The sequence below is a fragment of the Sycon ciliatum genome, chromosome 2, assembly GCF_964019385.1.
Source record: "Sycon ciliatum chromosome 2, ocSycCili1.1, whole genome shotgun sequence".
NCBI lineage: Eukaryota > Metazoa > Porifera > Calcarea > Leucosolenida > Sycettidae > Sycon > Sycon ciliatum.
In genome coordinates, this window is record NC_088644.1 from 45,952,883 (window position 1) to 45,971,812 (window position 18,930).

General features: G+C 46.9%; 1 protein-coding gene across 1 annotated transcript; it reads left to right on the forward strand.

Annotated features, from left to right (window-relative positions):
- The first annotated feature begins 381 nt into the window (after nucleotides 1–381).
- Nucleotides 382–2,652, forward strand: LOC135810633 (uncharacterized protein K02A2.6-like). The gene has a single exon (XM_065324126.1). It carries the CDS (start codon nucleotides 382–384, stop codon nucleotides 2,650–2,652), a length of 2,271 nt encoding a protein of 756 aa, XP_065180198.1.
- Nucleotides 2,653–18,930: the final 16,278 nt, after the last annotated feature.

Here is an 18,930-nt window from a genome sequence, read left to right on the forward strand (position 1 = left end):
AGCACCTCACACAGATCGGTGGGTTCGTCGAGAACTTAGATGACGACCACGACTGTGTGCAGGCTGTGACCGGTGAGCCGCTACGCAACCTGGGCAAGATACGTGCGACTCTACGAGTCGGTGAGACGCAGCATGAAACCGTCATCCATGTGTACAAGGGTCTACACGATGCCCTGCTCTCATACCTCATTGCGTGCGCTGAAGTTTCTCCCACCTGATTGGCCAGTCCAATTCACCGCTGAACACGAGGGTGCATCTTCACCCAAGATCTGTGCAGCTGTTTCGTCATGCGCTCATCCTAGTGATGCTGAGTTAGCGCGGACACGTGAGCAGCTCCTGCAAGAGTTCGCTGGCGTTTTCTCGGATTCCGGTCTGAAGCCAATGGAAGGTCCGCCAATGGAAATTGAGCTACAGCATGATTCTAAGCCTTCCTGTGTGTACACTGCTCGACCAATGCCGTATGCGTTCCGTGATCAGATCAAGACTCAGCTCGACGGCATGGTCAGCGACGGGATTATTGAACCAGTGACGGAGCCCAGTGAATGGTGCCATCCGATTGTCATAGTAGACAAGAAGGGCAGCACTGAGAAGCGCCTCACAGTTGACTTCAAGCGGCTGAACGACCAAGTCCGTCGTCCCGCGCATCCCGTACATACGGCACGTGACGTTGTCTCTGGAGTTGGCTCTGCTAAGTTCTTTACGAAGCTCGATGCAAGGCACGGCTACTGGCAGATTCCTCTCAGTGACACTGCTCAGGAATTCACCACGTTCATCACCCCGTACGGCAGATATCGTTATCTACGGAACCCGCAGGGTCTAATATCTGCTGGGGATGAGTTCAACCGGCGCACTGATGCTGCGTTCTCTGCCATCCCGCGTCTCGGCAAGGTAGTCGATGATTGCCTAGCGTACGACGACGACTTTCTGTCGCATGTCAGCCACGTGCGCGAGATTTTGCTCTGCGCCAGGGAGCATGGTATCACGTTCAGCCCCGCCAAGTTTGTGTTCGGTACGCAACGTGTCCATTTCTGCGGCTACAACGTCACGCCTGATGGCTGGGTCGTCGACGATGATAAGACGTCCGGTATTCGCCAGTTTCCAGTACCCGCCAACAGAACTGATCTCCGTTCGTTCCTCGGTCTAGTGAACCAATGTGGCGAGTTCACTCCACATCTAGCCGAGTTGACCAATCCTCTGCGTGGCCTGCTCAAGACCTCCCGTGAGTTCATGTGGGACGTTAGCCACACTGCAGCGTTTGAACGGACACAGGAAGCTCTCTTGTCTCCTCCGGTTCTCGCATTCTATCAAGTTGGTCAAGACCTCCGGCTTGAAACCGATGCATCCGCTCTAAGAGGTCTCGGATTCGTGCTTTGGCAAAAGCAGAATGATCAGTGGCGTATTATTCAGTGTGGATCCCGCTACCTGTCTGATGCTGAAACACGTTATGCTGTCATCGAGTTGGAAATGCTCGCTGTAGTATGGGCCGTGCGCAAATGCCGCATCTACCTGTCTGGTGCGCCATTTGAAGTCGTCACCGACCACAAGCCCCTGATTCCGATCATCAACTCATATTCGTTGGATCAGATCGAGAACCCGCGTCTTCTACGATTACGCCTCAAGCTCCAAGCCTATCAGCTGCAGGCATCTTGGCGAAAAGGTTCTGAAAATGCCTTCGCCCATGCGCTGTCCCGGAATCCTGTTGGCATTCCTTCCACCACTGATGAGCTTGGTGAAGCCCCGTCGCTTCATTGCCGCAGCATTCAGATCTGCATGGTGTACTCGGACACTGAGCCGAATGCGAATCTCAAAGTTGCAGAGCTGCGGGAAGCTGCAGCTGCAGATGCCACGTACCAGTCATTGATTGAGTGTATCTTGACTGGATTCCCTGATCGCCAGCAGAAGTTGCCTGCTCCGTTACGTGCGTACTGGAATGGACGTGAGCATCTCTCCGTCGACCATGGCATTGTGTTGAAGGGCAACCGCATTGTTGTTCCTGAATCATTGCGTGCTCAGGTATTGCACAACCTCCACGCTTCACACCAAGGCCTAGTGCGTACTAAGTCTCGTGCGCGTCAGCTTGTATACTGGTCCGGTTTCACCAAGGACATTGATACACTCGTTCGTTCTTGTCCTGCTTGTCGCGCACACCAGTCGTCCCAGCCAGCTGAGCCCCTGCTGAACGACCGCACCCCAACACTATCGTTTGAATGTGCATCTGCCCATTTGTTCACTTGTCAAGGTCACGACTTCCTTGTGTATGCAGATCGTTTGACCGGTTGGCCCTGTGTCGCGCGCACTGGCCGCATCACCTCATCGCATGACGTGATACTCGCATTCCGTCGCTGGTTCTCTGATGTTGGTGTTCCTGCTGTGCTGTGTACAGATGGTGGTCCCCAGTTCTCCTCGCATAAGTTTGCTGAGTTTTGTAAGCGCTGGCAGGTAAACCATGTCATGTCCTCTCCCCACTACCCACAGAGTAATTGGCACGCCGAAGCTGCTGTCAAAGCCATGAAGCGTCTTATCACCAAGACAACCGTGAATGGCAATCTTGACACAGATGACTTCCGCCGAGGGCTACTGGAATGGCGAAACACATCTGGCTCCTCTGGTCAGAGCCCCGCTGAGCTCCTATATGGCCGCTCTCTCCAGTAATTCGTCATTGCACATTTGAAGGAGTTTGATTCATCCTGGCTCTCCAAAGCGACGACACATGATGTGACTGCCATGCCATCCGACGATGCCGTCACAGACAAGTCGTCAACTTGTCGCTTGTTGCCGCAGCTCCGCCTCGGCACCCACGTGGATGTTCAGCATCCGCGCACCAAGCAGTGGTCTATTCGTGGGGTCATTGTTGCTGTCGGTAATCATCGGGACCACCTAGTGAAGTTGCCGAGTGGTCGCAGTTATTGGCGGAACCGCAGATTCCTGCGTCCGTATCGCCCACTTGTGCCTGCACCGCTCGTTGTCCGACCGGCTGCTGCTGACGCCTCTTCCCCGCCGCCGCCGTCCCGCCGCAGCGCACGTCAGCGCAAGCCACCCCAGCGTTTAAACATGGGTTCGCATCATGGACAGTCCTATGATTGACACTCTTGATCACTAATGTCAATTTCTGCTGTCTTTGCTTTGTTCTTTTCATTCTTCATTTTGTTTTATTTATGATAGATGTTGCTGTCACAGGTTTCGCCACATCTCGAAGGGGCGTGATGTGTATCTATATTCAATACGTCATAGTTGTACTGCATGCACGCACACACACAGATTAGTTGAGTGTGCTTCTTTTTCCTGTTGTTCTTTCTCATGACATGTTTTGTTTCTGTTCCCAAGTCTTCACGAATAAATAGTAACGTATCACTTACAGCAGATCCTATGTCTAGTTTTGAACTCTGGATAGGGATGCCTAATTGGCTGGACTTTATACAGGGAGTGTTGTCCACATAAAGACTCTATATAGTTGATTTCAAAGTTTGGACTCCGTACAGTTGATTTTGGACCAATGGACTCTATATAGGGGCGAAGCCAATTGGCTGGACTCTATACAGGGAGTGATGTCCATCTAAACTTAGAGCTCACAGTTGATTCCAAGTTTGGACTCTGTACAGTGGATTTTGGACCAATGGACTCTATATAGGGGTTGGACATCATATAGGGGCTGGACGCTCTACTGAGTCCAACATATAGTATGTTCCCATTCCGTTTTTGCTTTGGTGTAACCCTGAGGTTTATTTGCTTATTTATTTATACCCTTCCTCTCTCCGTTCTTCTGTTCCTGTTCTCTCTCATTCCTTCTGTTGTCCACATTTATCAAAGGAGGCGAAATCACCTGTTTGTGTTCCCATTCCGTTTTGCTTTCGTGTAGCCCTGAGGTTGATTTGCTTATTTATTTCTACCCTTCCGCTCTCCGTACTTCTGCCCCCCCCCCCCTCTCTCTCTTTCATTCCTTCTGTCGTCCACATGTATCAAAGGAGGCGAAATCGCCTGTTTGTGGTGCGACGTTAAATAAACTCCTACAAGAACAGCCCTGGTGGAGTTGGCTTCGCTGTTTCAAAAATATTTGAACTGTGCATTTGAAAAAAACAAAAAAATGTCGGATCTGGTGGGCTGTGTCGACCTATCGTTTCTGCAACCCGAGAACTCATCACTGCCAGTTCGGTTTGTCGTGGCACATGGAACCACGAACACAAAGGCAAAGGAAGAGCCCGAGCTCATAGACCAGTTCTACGACGCACTATCTTCCGCATGGAATGGGACAAGCAAACGAACGCTTGTCATCGAAGTGGGCAACTTCAACAGCAAAGTTGGCAGCGCTGTCACCTTGTGTGCCGGAAATTACAGCAAGGGGAATCGCAATGAAAACGACCAGGCACTTGTGGACAGGGCAAAAACTCGCATCAGTTGTTGCTGGCCAGCATTTTATTCCGCTATTCAATACGCTACCGAACAACATGGACTACAAAAGGTTAAAGACAGCAGTACGATTCGTACTGGGAATATATACAACAGGATTGACTATATGGTTGTTCCACCATATTGACAGCCTATCATTAACAAGGCCCGACCGTATCCTGGTACAGAAGTGTTCAGTTATTGCACCACGTATGTCGCATTATGTTCGATTTACTTCGCAGTGTTGCTAACCGCCCGTATTTGTCCGCATTTTTACGGAAAACGAAGTTTTGTCCGCAGTGCGGATTTCAATCGAATATCCCGCAAACGATCATGTATATGAATGATTACTAAAACCATCGTAACTCCATCATTTCTTGTGCAAATTCAACAATCGAAGAGTCTACGTGGTACCAAAAACTCCAAACTGTCCAATGCAACAATGGCTGAAGCGATGTTGGACCAATGAGATATCTCGCGCCGTATTCAGGCATTCTTACCTTGGCAAAATTTAATTGTTGGACGAACTCTTCGCCATTTTGGGGGGAAATCCCTTTTTGCGTGCTCTTTGAGCAACTGAGCACTTTATAATGATGAAGCCGGCTGAAGATTTTTTCGATAGGCTGGGAAAATGTGAGGGTTCCGTGAAGAAGGAGAGCGGAATGGTGTTGTTGGGACGATATGCTTGCCTATTAGGCTTGGAGACGACTTTGCTGTGTTACCGCGCCTGATTTGTTACGGCTTCATAATGGAGCTTGGCGTCGTGGCGTTGACCCTGCCTAGAGCTTTCCAGCGAGCCCTAGATCGTGAAATCAAGCGAAGGTTTTAACTGAGAGGAGCATCATGGCGAGTCGATTGTCCAAGCCAGTTGTATTTCGTAGATAACGATAGACAAGAGCAGTGATGTAGCGATGGGAGTTGGGATACAGAAGATGAGCTGTGAGACTTTGACGGGTCACTAGAATGATAAAGGCACTTTTGTGCTCTCACACATGTTGTCCAGGCGTCAGGCACCCAGCCACCCTTCCTATTCGCCCCGCCATACACAAGAACAAAACTGAAGTAAAGTTTTACATAATTTAATTATTCCCGTAGCTATGCAAAAGACGTTATTTCAGTAACGTCTGGCGCTAGCCAGGGTCACACAGCTTGAATTTGGTGTATATTTATTTAAAACTCAGATGTTGAGCCATAAATAAATGTGAAAAGGAAAAGGACAGTTACAGTGATGGAGAGTTACTCTTAACTCGTATCCAGAATTATGTCCTTTTCCTTTCCACATTTATTTATTTATTTGTTTTGTTTTTTTTTGTGCCAGGCCTGGCGCTATCCTGTATCTTTCTGTGACGGGAATGGTCTTAGAGACTGCTTCCCCATTCCCGTAGGCCTTCCAATCACATAATGACTTACACTCTTTCTGCAGGCTCTGTATGGTGATCCCCGAATTACTTATTACTATTCATGCATAATGGACAACTATTTCTCTACACCTTAGAACTAGAAGCCACTCTAATGCTTCCATTGCCATATCTAAGCACCGGACAACTGATGGAGTAAATTCTTTTTCTAATCGTGCCGCAATTTTCTTTAATACACTACCTGCCGAGTGGCGCAGGCACCACCGTACCTCTACATTTGCAAACCAACTCAGGGGTCTTTTTAAAGACCCAGTGGCGTTTAAGAAGTATTTTGACCTTCTTTTTGGAATCTGTTGAGTTTCTCGATGATCTTGATAGTTCTTGTACTAAGATTGAAGTTGACTTGGTGTTTGATTACTGTACTGCTTGATGTCTGAATTCCAATTTTTTTTTCAATTTTTTTTCTTTTCCTTTCCTTTCCACTTATCCCGTTATCGGCCCTCTTAAGAGTTGTGTGTATCACTGTTGAGGCATCCGATGGTAAATAAAATAAATACTACTACTACACACATCCTTATTCTACCTCCCACACCGTACTCTGAACACAGCAGGGAGTCGAATATGACTCCCTGCATTTATTCTGAAATATGAAGCTGGCCACGACGAGGGTTTCCCCGCAGTTCTTGGTTAGTCCAGAAGGAGTGAGTTCGATGTGTTGTGTCGACTGGAGCTGCTAGTAAATTAGTATGCTTACTGTTACACTTTCCCGTACCGTACCATCTAAGACAGCTGGCCACAAACAGTTGACCACAATATTCAAATAGGGCTTAAAAATGCAAGATCTTAACGTGAAGCAACTTGGAAGAATGGGTATGAATGCGAAGTGTATCGGGGAATGCATGTAGGGCAATGGTGCGGGTTCGAATCCCAGGTTATAGGAGAATTTGAAAATGTATAACATCCCTATGCTTTTTTTGCCCAGGTGTCGTGTTACCCTCGACTGTACCTGTCCCGTACCGTACCGTACCATCAAAGATGGCTGGCCACAAACAGCTGGCCACAATGTTCAAACAGGGCTTTCAAAAGGAAGATAATAACGTGAAGCAACTTCGAAGAAGTAGAATGTATGTGAAGTGTATCGGAGGATGCATGCAGGGTGATAGTGCGGGTTCAAATCCCAGGTTATGTCTTGAAAAAAGAAGGAAAATGGAAATTTTATAACATCCCTATGCTTTTTTTAGCCTAGGTCATCAAGGCAAAAAAAAGCATAGTGGAGGGTCCTGAGCTTTCAAGCTCTCTCATTCTACAAGACGGAGACGGGCAACGGACGAACAAAGAAGACCGGACACAACAAGGGAAACTGGAAACTGAAGAATATGAAAAACATCAATGCACCACATGAGCATGCGCGCAAACAAAACAAAATGCATGACGTAACCATTGGCATTCCATGGTGCATGCACAAACTGGATGTGAAACCAAAACAGTCCAACGGACCGTATGCGTGTTAAAACAAAATGGCGTCACGATATATTGAAAGTGGTATAGTTGGTGGTACGAGTGTTCAAACCCATTTGAACTTCATACTGTTCGTCTTCTTTTTGACATGCTCTCTTTCCATCGTCCTTAGCTTTTGTTTGTTGAGAGCTGTTTTGGCTTTCTCCTATACCTCTGGGGGATGCCAGGTGATGGTTTTGAGAGGCTGGTGATGGCTGTGAGCGAGAGTTTGCCAATCGGCGTCGTCCTCGCTATAGCGATGAAAATACTAGTTACTGCGCAACTGGCAGATATCACGACACGTCGGAGCGTCCAGGAGCAAAGGAATCTTGGGTTTTCACTGGAATCTAGTTCCTACAGCATCGTGTAGCCCACCGTCGGTGAATGGCGGTCCAGAAAGGTCGAACCTGGTCTTCTGCAGCATCTCGCAGTCCTGCGAGGCACACTGAATACGCCTGTCATGTATTCTACAAATAAAAATCACGAAGTAGTGGACTTTATAGTGATGAGTCTATCCTGTATGCTGCAAAAGACGCAGGAAATGTGACTGGTGTCCGTACACTGGACGCCAATATCATCCCTGTCTTCTCCTGCAGGATCTGTTTGACATTGACATACCGGTATGCAGTGGGTCGACATTGGCCTGGGTTGGCAGCTATCTGCCTGAGTGGATGTAGCAGGTTTGCATTGGCGCGTCGTCCAGTCCGACATTTTCTTGTAACTGTGGAGTACCGGCAGGGTTTTAGAGGTTGCTCGTGCTGTGAACACATCTCTACTGCCTGTCTCATCCTGGAAGTGCTGTCTCGCCGCTTCCTTGCTCTACAGCCACGCCGTTATTTCGCTTTGTTTCGTGGTGCAGCTCAAAACCTGCCCAAACAACTGTGAGCTCGCAACATGGTATGGACAAATTGCACCACTCATGCTGGTTAACTAAAACAGGGATAGTCGAGTAAGCGAGTTCACTCCCTGGGCCATGGCAAGATCTGTTCAGCGCGAGCTATTCCAACCTCCAAGTGCATAGTCACCGATCGATCCATGCGATGGTGGTTGACCTACAAAGAGCCAAGGTCTACGAGTACTACTATTGGATGCTGTCTACATGCAGTCAACAAAATCAAAGTACCTCAGTATGCCCCAGAATAGGGCATATGCATCTATAGCATGACACAACAGGGGTTCTGGCGGCACCTGTCAAACAAGCAGTAGCGACTAGTGCCAGCTACCTATTGGAGGCTAGCCGCTATAGTCTGTCACTGGAGATAATTATTATGTTCACTGTTTAGACTGAGCACAATCAATGATGCCCAATCAATCTGCCCAATGTGTGTTCTGTTCCACCTAATTATAACGTCCCATTGCATCAACCCTACTACACGCACATGTCGTCACTCTAGCACGACTTGTGTTATTATTGTTTATTTTGATTCGCACGATAAATAGAGCACAATAAACGTTAACTTGACCGAAGGTTAAAGGCAACTGCAGATAGAGGAACACATCGAGGTACAGGTACCGGCATCAATACAGTATCAGAGAGAAACAAACAAAAATGAGAGGTACGCAGAAGAAACTCTCGTAAGCCCAAGGGGAAGTGGTTGATGAGGGATGAATGCACTCTCCACGCTCATCTACACTGTTCGTGGAAATGCACACATACATACAATAATATACAACATAGCAATAGCATGCACAGAACCGAACAATTTCATGTTCACACATGCAAGCACAGACCTGAACATTAGTACCAAAAGCCGATACAGACAATATCCCCATACACACAGACGCACACACACACACACACACACACAATGTCCCATGTATGCGCCCGTGGCGAGAAAAGCACGCAAATCTACAAATGCACTGGATGTGAACCCACAGATTTCTCTTATAGCAACGATAGCGGATCTGATTCTGAATGAAACACACACACACACAATACAATCATTGAAGGCCATCCGCAGATGATGGCAGGTCCTGAAAGAACAGGCAGTGTTCCAGTGATGGGGAACAGAACTTCGAGTGGCGGGTGAGGTATACACACACACACACGTGAGTGCGCATGCACACATTAAGAGAGCATGTCTGAGAATACCAAAGTATGTGTGCAAGTGGATCTCTCCGATTTCGCTCAAAATTTGCAGGTAGGTTCCCTTTGGGGTGTGGATCGACTGTGCAAAGCCCTTGAAAAAGTTTCTGAAGAGAACCTTGAAATTTGCTTACCCCTCAAAAATGGCCGAAATATCATATTATTTATGGGTCTAGAAACGAGTCACGCCACAGCGTATACGAACAAGCTATGAACAAAACTCCATCAAGCCAACATTGCCTCACCTTAGAAGAGTTCCTGGAGCAGTACCGCTTAGCCACGCCAGCATCCCAGAAGACGAGGTCCATCACCCCCTGACGCCACAAATGATCGTCTTGAAAATAGCCAATTTACAAGCGCTGGCAAAACAGCCAGCTACGTCCTCAATTGGCCAGAACTATACACCGGCAGATAGTAGAACACCTCTTCTAGCGCTGAGGACATGTCTCCCATCTTCCTTTTGGGGTTTTCTTGAAATAAACTTTTTTGAATTTTTCCACTCGACCATGCTGAAATACGGCCAAAGTCATACCTGCGCAGGAAAGCTCGCCCCTCCGCGACGTCTCCTCAGCAATTTCTACTCCAACACTACTCCCAAGGCCGCAGAACAAAGTGTAGTTTTGACTCTGACAAGGAAAAGTAGCGGTGATCACTTGTCACTCCAAACGACAAGCTTCTCCTTGCGCCACCAATAATTTTTTGTGCGACTGTTGATGCAAAAGTGACTGAAGGCCTGAGCGCAGTTTTTGAATTTTATTGCAAGATGCACGGTGAAATCACGTGCCTTGTGACGCAAGAATTCCAAGTCGCGTGGCCCACGGCTCACGAGATTTCAGAGTCACCTTCGTCAAGTGCGCTTGTTACTCGCCTTGAACGCCCGGTGGTCTGGAAGTGATCATGGTGATCCCACTTGTGTTGTTACTGCGCTCAAGAACACGCTGGGAGTGTTGTAGGCCTACGAACCGGGACTTTCCCTGACCATGTAGGTCGAAGACCAGTGAAATGATGATGAAATCACATTCTTTATGACGTAAGAAATCTCTCATGCAGTTCACGCGACAAGTGCGTGCAGTCAGTGCTACTCGCGTGCCAGTCAACACAGGGACCGAGCTAGCCGCTTTTGTCGAGCATCGACATGAAAACAAGGGACTTTTACTGTTGGACTATGTTCGGGATTGCAGGAGGTATGTGTGAAAGACGAATAACTCTCCATGCTGTACGGGGCATATTTCAACGGCTTGCTGCCATTGCAACACTCCTAGGACAGTTTGTTGGGGTACTCAGCAGTTCAAGCAGGAAATGAAGCTCATCTTACCTCTGCCATCATGGTCTGTTCCGAGTAGCGTTCCAGGCACTTTCACGATCGTTGGCCGCGTATCGTGATGCAGGAAGCGTCATCCTACGTCACAGAGCACGCGATCTCACCGTGCATCTTGCAATAAAATTCAAAAACTGCGCTCAGGCCTTCAGTCACTTTTGCATCAACAGTCGCACAAACAATTATTGTCGGCGCAAGGAGAAGCTTGTCGTTTGGAGTGACAAGTGATCACCGCTGCTTTTCCTTGTCAGAGTCAACACTATACTTTGTTCTGCGGCCTTGGGAGTAGTGTTGGATTAGAAATTGCTGAGGAGACGTCGCGGAGGGGCGAGCTTTCCTGCGCAGGTATGACTTTGGCCGTATTTCAGCATGGTCGAGTGGAAAAATTCAAAAAAGTTTATTTCAAGAAAACCCCAAAAGGAAGATGGGAGACATGTCCTCAGCGCTAGAAGAGGTGTTCTACTATCTGCCGGTGTATAGTTCTGGCCAATTGAGGACGTAGCTGGCTGTTTTGCCAGCGCTTGTAAATTGGCTATTTTCAAGACGATCATTTGTGGCGTCAGGGGGTGATGGACCTCGTCTTCTGGGATGCTGGCGTGGCTAAGCGGTACTGCTCCAGGAACTCTTCTAAGGTGAGGCAATGTTGGCTTGATGGAGTTTTGTTCATAGCTTGTTCGTATACGCTGTGGCGTGACTCGTTTCTAGACCCATAAATAATGTGATATTTCGGCCATTTTTGAGGGGTATGCAAATTTCAAGGTTCCCTTCAGAAACTTTTTCAAGGGCTTTGCACAGTCGATCCACACCCCAAAGGCAACCTACCTGCAAATTTTGAGCGAAATCGGAGAGATCCACTTGCACACATACTTTGGTATTCTCAGACATGCTCTCTTAAAGTATTCAGAAATAGAATCGACATTGTAGTATTCATTGGTTGGGGAATGGAAAGGAAAATAAAACATTGCAGTAGGTTATTGTTGTAAGGACACTGGGAGCACAACAGAAAGGTAAGCAACTTGCTTTGAAGCAAAGAAAGTTATTATTCCACGGATCTCAGAAGGAAGGAACGTTCCAGAATGCTGCACTGGCAACAGGCGGCCTGCATGTGCGCGGCCCCTGCAGTCGGTCCAGCTGCCGGCCTTGCAGTGCTGAAAAGAATGCGCAGTACAGCATGTCACATAGTATCGCCGCCTGGACAAATAGGCGCTGGGAAGTCCTAGTTCTGTGCTCACCTACACCACGATGCACCAATCTTCTGAGCTACTTTGGCAACAACTTTGTCCACTTGAGACTCCCATGGGCTGAGCCAGTTGTTGAGGGCTGCACGAAGGTGGACGGCAATGACCGCTGATGGCAAGGCAATCCATGACACACAGTCACTAGGGCATCGTCAACATGGCGCTGAGGCTGGATCGATAAAATCAGCCTTTAGGCTGCCGCGGGGTTGACAACGAGGCCACTGTCTCGAAGCTAGTCAGTCAGCCTGGTCACCGCCATCGACGAACCAGTCGCCACCGCCAGCAGTGGCGGTAGGTTGTGACAAGTGTGGTGCAATATTGTCAGCAAATTCAGTACTCAGGATAAGATGAGTGACAAAGGGAACGTTGTGTTTGATAATATTGAAGTGAACAGGGATGATCACAAACCCTGCGCGTACTCCACTGTGAGTAACAAGAAAAATCCGGACTGGATGACGAGCAAACACCAACCTGCTACATCCAACCAGGCAGATGCTATTACAATAGCTGCCAAACCAGGTCAATGCCGACCTACTGCAAAATGTCAATGTCAAACAGATCCTGCAGGAGAAGACTGGGGTGTTGGCGTCCAGTCACTGAGTGTACAGACACCAGTCACATTTCCTGTGTCTTTTGCAGCATACAGGCTGAGACTCATCACTGTAGAGTCCACTACTGCATGAGTTTTATTTGTACAATACATGGCAGGCGTACACGGTGTGCCTCGCAGGACTGCGAGATGCTGCAGAAGACCAGGTTCGACCTTTCTGGACCGCCATTCACCGACGGTGGGCTACACGATGCTGGAGGAACTAGATTCCAGTGAAAACCCAAGATTCCTTTGCTCCTGGACGCTCCGACGTGTTGTGATATCTGCCAGGTGCGCAGTAACTAGTATTTTCATCGCTACAGCGAGGACGACGCCGATTGGCAAAATCTCGCTCACAGCCATCACCAGCCTCTCAAAACAATCACTTGGCATCCCCAGAGGTACAGGAGAAAGCCAAAACAGCTCACAACAAACAAAAGCTAAGGACGATGGAAAGAGAGCATGTTAAAAAGAAGACGAACAGTATGAAGTTCAAATGCTTTTGAACACTCATACCACCAACTATACCACTTTCAATAAATCGTGACGCCATTTTGTTTTAACATGAATATCGCGGACTGGGGGAAAAGGAGAGCGCAAAAAAAAACAAAAAAAACAAAGAAACACAAGAAAATTGAGCCATGAAACGTCTTTCTTTCCAATAAAACGATATGCAACAAGCGCTTTACACAAAGCGTCTACAACTGTTCCCTTCAATCCAGTGCAGCAGATAATAATACTCACGGACATTAGAGGTTTGTTCATTACGTATTCAGCAGTGCTCTATATACACACAGGTGTAATTACTATTCTCTGCGTTCAGTTGTGCAGTTGATAATACTTACAGTCGTTGAAGGTTTGGTAGACCAGAGAACACACCGTCACTTAAAGTCTGGATCTGATTATGGTGCAACCATCTACAAACGAAAAAGCACAAGGACAATGTTGTTCTTGCATAGTTCCAGGTGGTGCACAAAACACAGAGTCTAGGATGTAGTGGTTCTAATCTATAAGGCCGAATCCTGACCCTGTTTTCAGCAATAACCTAGACTTCTAACCACAACATGATTCATATGCAACTGGGTTAGGTTGCACACTTCACATACACCACTGTAACATAATTAGTCTCCGTCATTTTTTCTTCTATTGTCAAGCATGAGGTTTGTTGAAAAGCTAAGAAAACGCATTTTCTAACGATGCATTTTTGACACTGCAGAAAATAACGAACCTCCCAAGCATGACAAATATACTGGCTTGAATTGTTACAAATTGCATGAGAACTAATGACGTTAAACAGTATGACTAAATGGGGACTCATATTCTTTGGCAGATCATGGCGTTAGAAAAGGTACAAAAACCCGTTTTTTTATGGTTCGTTCAGATAATTTTTGTAATTTATTTTATTATTACAGCATCTCATAGCACAGTGAGATCACCGGCCAATACAAGGAGAGGGGGTGTTAGCCAACCACGGCAAGGCAGGGAGAAGGGTATGTTGGCAACCCCCTTTTTTGTTATGTACATGAAGAAATGGAGCAGAAATACCGGAAGTGCTTGCTATTTTTTTCATGTATATTTGAATTCTGATAGCTCAACAGTACAGAAGTACAATTACAAAGAGTACCGAATAGAAGGCCCCGAGACCGAGAACCAAAAAAACAAAACGAAAACAGCAACATCAATTCACTGATTATGCACATTGCTTGAAAGCAAATCAAAACAATGATTAAGAGTTAAGCTGTCTTTTAGCCAATTTGACGCGGAAATCTGCGATAGTAGTGCAGGGGGACTTCAGGTCGTCTGGTAAGTAATTCTAAACAAGAGCCGATTTACTTGAAAAGGACAGAAAGGCAGACATAGATCTATAGCAATTGATACTCATGTTATGAGTTGTTGAGCCGCGAATAGTTCGGGTAGCTATAATTATGAAGGTTCTGGAAATGTCAATGCTTTTCAAGCAGAATCTGTTATTGTGTTAGAGAATTATCCGCAAAGGGCGAATGACTCATGGATTCAATTAGTAATATAAAGGCCATAATTATAATCTTCGTTCCGCGTTTCCTAAAACTATAGAACATTTGTAAGTTAGAGAGGGATACGTGATTTTGCATTAGGCACTGTAGGGCAGCTCTATAAATATACGAAAATTTGCTGCTCCATTTACTGTGCGCTGCTATCAAGGTGTCCAATGCACGTAACCCTTTACATCCAACTAATTACGGTTTCACCTCTTGACGGTACCCAGTTACTGCTCTGGACATCTGGACACCGTCTTCCATTCTCTCAATGGGCTCTGACTTTCTTTCAAAGTCTTGCTCGTTACGCTCAGGTAGACGCAACCTCTCTGTGTAGGATCTGATTGCGCTCTTCCTTCATGCCCTTTCCTCTTTGCGTATCACCTGTGATTGCCGGCTGTAGCAGGATATCCCTTTTCTATTTGGTTGGGGACTTAGTGAAATGGAACTAGCGTTTTTGCCCACTGGCCCCCTCCACACAGCAACGCGAACTCTTGTTGGAAGTGCAAGTGCGCAGCGTGATTTTTTGAATAAAAAAGGGACATTCAAGGGTAATGCATGGAGTTTTCAGGAACATTTAACGGGAGTTTTTGTTTGAAATCCCAGAACCCCGAGAGTAGTGTATGAAGCCTCTTTTATGGTCGAAAGAAACACAATGGATGAAAATGCATGAAGTAGAGTAACCCTCTTGCGCATGTTGTACGTAATGTAATGATTGATACGTACTTTCGATATTGATTTCGCTGGTGCACACGTTGGTGCAGTGCTGGTGCACGCGCTGATGCACGCGCTGGTGCAGCCAGTTGTTTTCTGCTGTACGTGATGCAGCTTGTTGAGGAGAAGGGTTTTCAATATCTTGTGTTCAGTTCTTCTTGCTTCTGGCCTGGTCGAGGTCGTGCCTTTTTCTTCTGTAAACTTCTTGTGCATTTTGGAATTGAAATTAATAATTATAGTCCAACTTATATCCTTGCGCTGGTCTGGTGGTGGATAATTCCACAGCATGCAATACAAATTTAATGTGTCGCATCCCTGGCTCTCAGTGACCGGACCCAAGAATCACTACAAGCGGCGACTGAATAGACGTGTGGCCTCACGACAAGCCCAGCACAACCCAGGGGCCAACCAATATAGTTGGCTTGGTCCAAGTTCAACCCCACACGATCAACAGACAAAGACTGTTAGTTTTACGTTGTGAGTAGTCATTCAAATCCGAGCTCAAAGTAAACCAAGACAGAAAGCTGAGACCGAGTCTCGCCTGCAGTAAGAGAGTAAGAGTAAGAGAGAGCGAGAGCTCCTTTTATGGCGCAATTTAGAGATATGGCGTGATCATTGCCTAGAATGATATGTTGAAAACAAACAACAGCCGACGAAGCGAATCGAGAACAGTGGCATATCTTCAATCATTCGAGTGAGAGTCGAGAGAGGGAGAGAGCTCGACTGTGGAACAACGCAATATAAAGGGCCTGGGTAGCTATGGCAAACATGGGCGCGCAAGTAGCTACCCAGGCCAAATGAATAATGCATGAACTAATGCATATGAACTAATGACTTGTGGGCCTAACATACCACCCCTCCAGGAAAAAAAAAGAAAAAGAAAACGGATAAAGAATGACTGAGGGAGAAAACACACACACACACACACACACACACACACACACACACACACACTGCACGCGCGCACGGATCTCACAAAAATGTTTACTAGTATCATGCATTACAGTTATTGTTCCTGTACTTCTCTAAGTCTAAAGATAAGAAACTAGACGTGACCAGGAACCTACTGATACTGCTTGCATGGCTATAGCGTATTTGCACTTCTGCTAAACATCAAAAATTGGAGCGTGGCTCACCATGATCGGACCTCTGTTTTACTAATATTTTATGAACATATGCGCGCACACACACTACAAAAATCGAGGTATTTCCAGGGCAAACTAGAACAGGTAAACTGGAATATGAGCAGCCAGTCAGCAGAAAAGCAGAATGCACATACGTAATCATTCGAGAAGAAAGAGAAAGAAAGACATGGAGAAGTGAGACCAAATTGGGACGTGGGGAGCCAGCTCACCCACTTCAGAATACAATGTGCGTATATGAGGGTCACGTTGGGGAGCCCGCTCACCCATCGTGCCATAGTTCAGCGGCTTCTTATGGTAAGTTCTGCTGCATTCTTGGTCCCTCTTGCGTGATACTCTGACCTCTTGCGCGGTGACGGTTTTGGTTCTTGCACACATCTCCTCTCTCGCACTTAGGTCTTGTTATACAATGTCATGTTATTCTTGCCTCCTTCCACAAAGCAAGGAGGCATCGTGGAACCCTGTAGAACGTCGTTGTGATGTGGTTTTGCACAAAGCCTGGAGTCACATTTCCAGGAAGTGAAGCACTTCCAGGAAACGTACAACGCGAGAATCTACCTGACCCGGTTCCGGCGTTGGGTCACATGATATGCCATGCCAAGAAGGGGTGTCACCTACGTGGGAAAGCGCGTGTCGCTCAACCTACATGCTAAGCACGTGGAACAAGACACTGGCCAAACCACATCCTATTAAAAAGGGTGTGACAGCTTAGCACAGAGATGCTCACAGAGATGCTCACTATGTAGATCCTGCTGTCACAGGACTATCAGGCAGCAGTCGTATCGTTCAGGAACGTGACAAATGCAAACCCCGAAAACCATAAAAGGAAAAATCCAAACCAAAAGAAAAACAGTGTGTGATTAACATTATAGAATAGTAGTCGGCGGAATAGCGCGTTCTCCAGTGTGGGAGCAAACCCTTTCCTAAACAAAATCAACGCCGAAGTCGCAACCTCTACTTCGTACTGTTGTGCCCAGCGCGGGCGTGCGACTAGCTGGTTTGGAGGTGACAGCGTAGTGAATGACGGAGAGTCCTCTACGTCTGTTCTCGCCGTCCAGGAGCGATAACTGACTCACGCTGCTATCTGGTGTTCACGAGGTGTTTGTCGCGCTAGAAACGGAGTGTCTCTGTAAGTTTGTATCCCTGTTGATGTTTGTGCCTGGACAGCACTATATAAGTGGTGCTCTTCAGGTGCAATCTTCCTCAGCCTACTCAAGCTCAACTGATGAGGGGTGGATTCCCCGAAACACTGTGTGTTGAGCAGGGAGTGGTGCAATCTTGCCGAGTTGAAGGTTCGATGGACTTCTCTTGTTCTCTGGATGGCAGTCGTGAGTCAAGTCATCGGCGGAATAGCGCGAGCTCCAGTGTGGGCTCTAATATTCGTATGTATTTGTCCAGGCGTCTCACAAAATTGAAAAAAGAAAGAAAAAAGAAATGAAGTCCATGACCGATCTGAGTGAGTTCAGAATACGCGCTTTGGACAATCAATCATGGAGGGAACTCTCAGCCTCAGCTGGTTTTACTCACGACTGCCATGCACGGAGTAGTGAACCCAGTAGGCATATGGGGTTAATGCGAACAGAATATTCGTCAGAATTTGCACCATCGAGCGTTACGGCAGAATGGAGCAGAATCGGAGCAGAATCGGAGCAGAATCGAAGCAGAGTTGGAGCAGAGCCACACGAAAGAAGGCTGCAACAAGCACGATGCACGCGTCGCACAAACGACACACGTAACGATGGTCCACTACAGCTATGTCTGATACTGGCATGATAGTGAAACAGTGACATGATAGCGAAAAACTCGTGAAATGGATACGAACAGGTTCCCGTTTTGTATCTGTTTCACGAGCTGCTAAACCTCTGATCTAGCCATAGCATTTAGTACACAGTACACATAGCACTACAATGTATGCCATGTTATTCATGTGTTGCTGGCATTCATGCATGTGAAGCCTAGTTCACATTCGACGCAACCCCGACGGTACGGGACGTAAGGGCTTGTCGGGAGGGCTGGGGTGAGCTATAAAATCCTGTACGATTCGTACGACATGACATGCAGCAGTCGTTGCGACGTTCAACGCAAACGGCGGGAGTCAGGCACGGTCCATGACGGGGTGACTTTCGGACCTAATTTCTTGTTTTTTGGTACTTCTTTTCAACTATTTCTTCTTCAAAGAAGCGTAATCAAGTTCACAATACCATTTTTTCATGAATATCAAAAAATTAGCCAGAGAAGTTGTGGCATTCAAATAATAGCCCCAGGAAATGGTAGAATAGTTCGTCTGTCACGCTTCTTAACTATCCCTAAATACAATAAGTGACATGAGATCTTATGTTGCTAAATTTTAACTCAAGGAGTGCTAGCCATTCTGTGAGTTATCATGGAAATCGCAGTGTTCGAAATGCTAAAAATATCCAAGTACAAATCGGGAGTAGTCGGTGCACGACGCCGCCTCCTGTTCACACTCGAATTGCAGCCGTTGTGTACGTTTGCGTCCCCGTCTAGGCCCATCTACGGTATGAAAAGTTGGATCGATCCAACTCTTCCCGTCGCTTCCCGATCTGTACCGTAGTTCCCGTTCCTGGTG

Excerpts from the sequence above, each read along its gene's own strand:
- LOC135810633 (XM_065324126.1), top strand. The coding sequence starts at position 382 with ATGGAAGGTCCGCCAATGGAAATTGAGCTACAGCATGATTCTAAGCCT.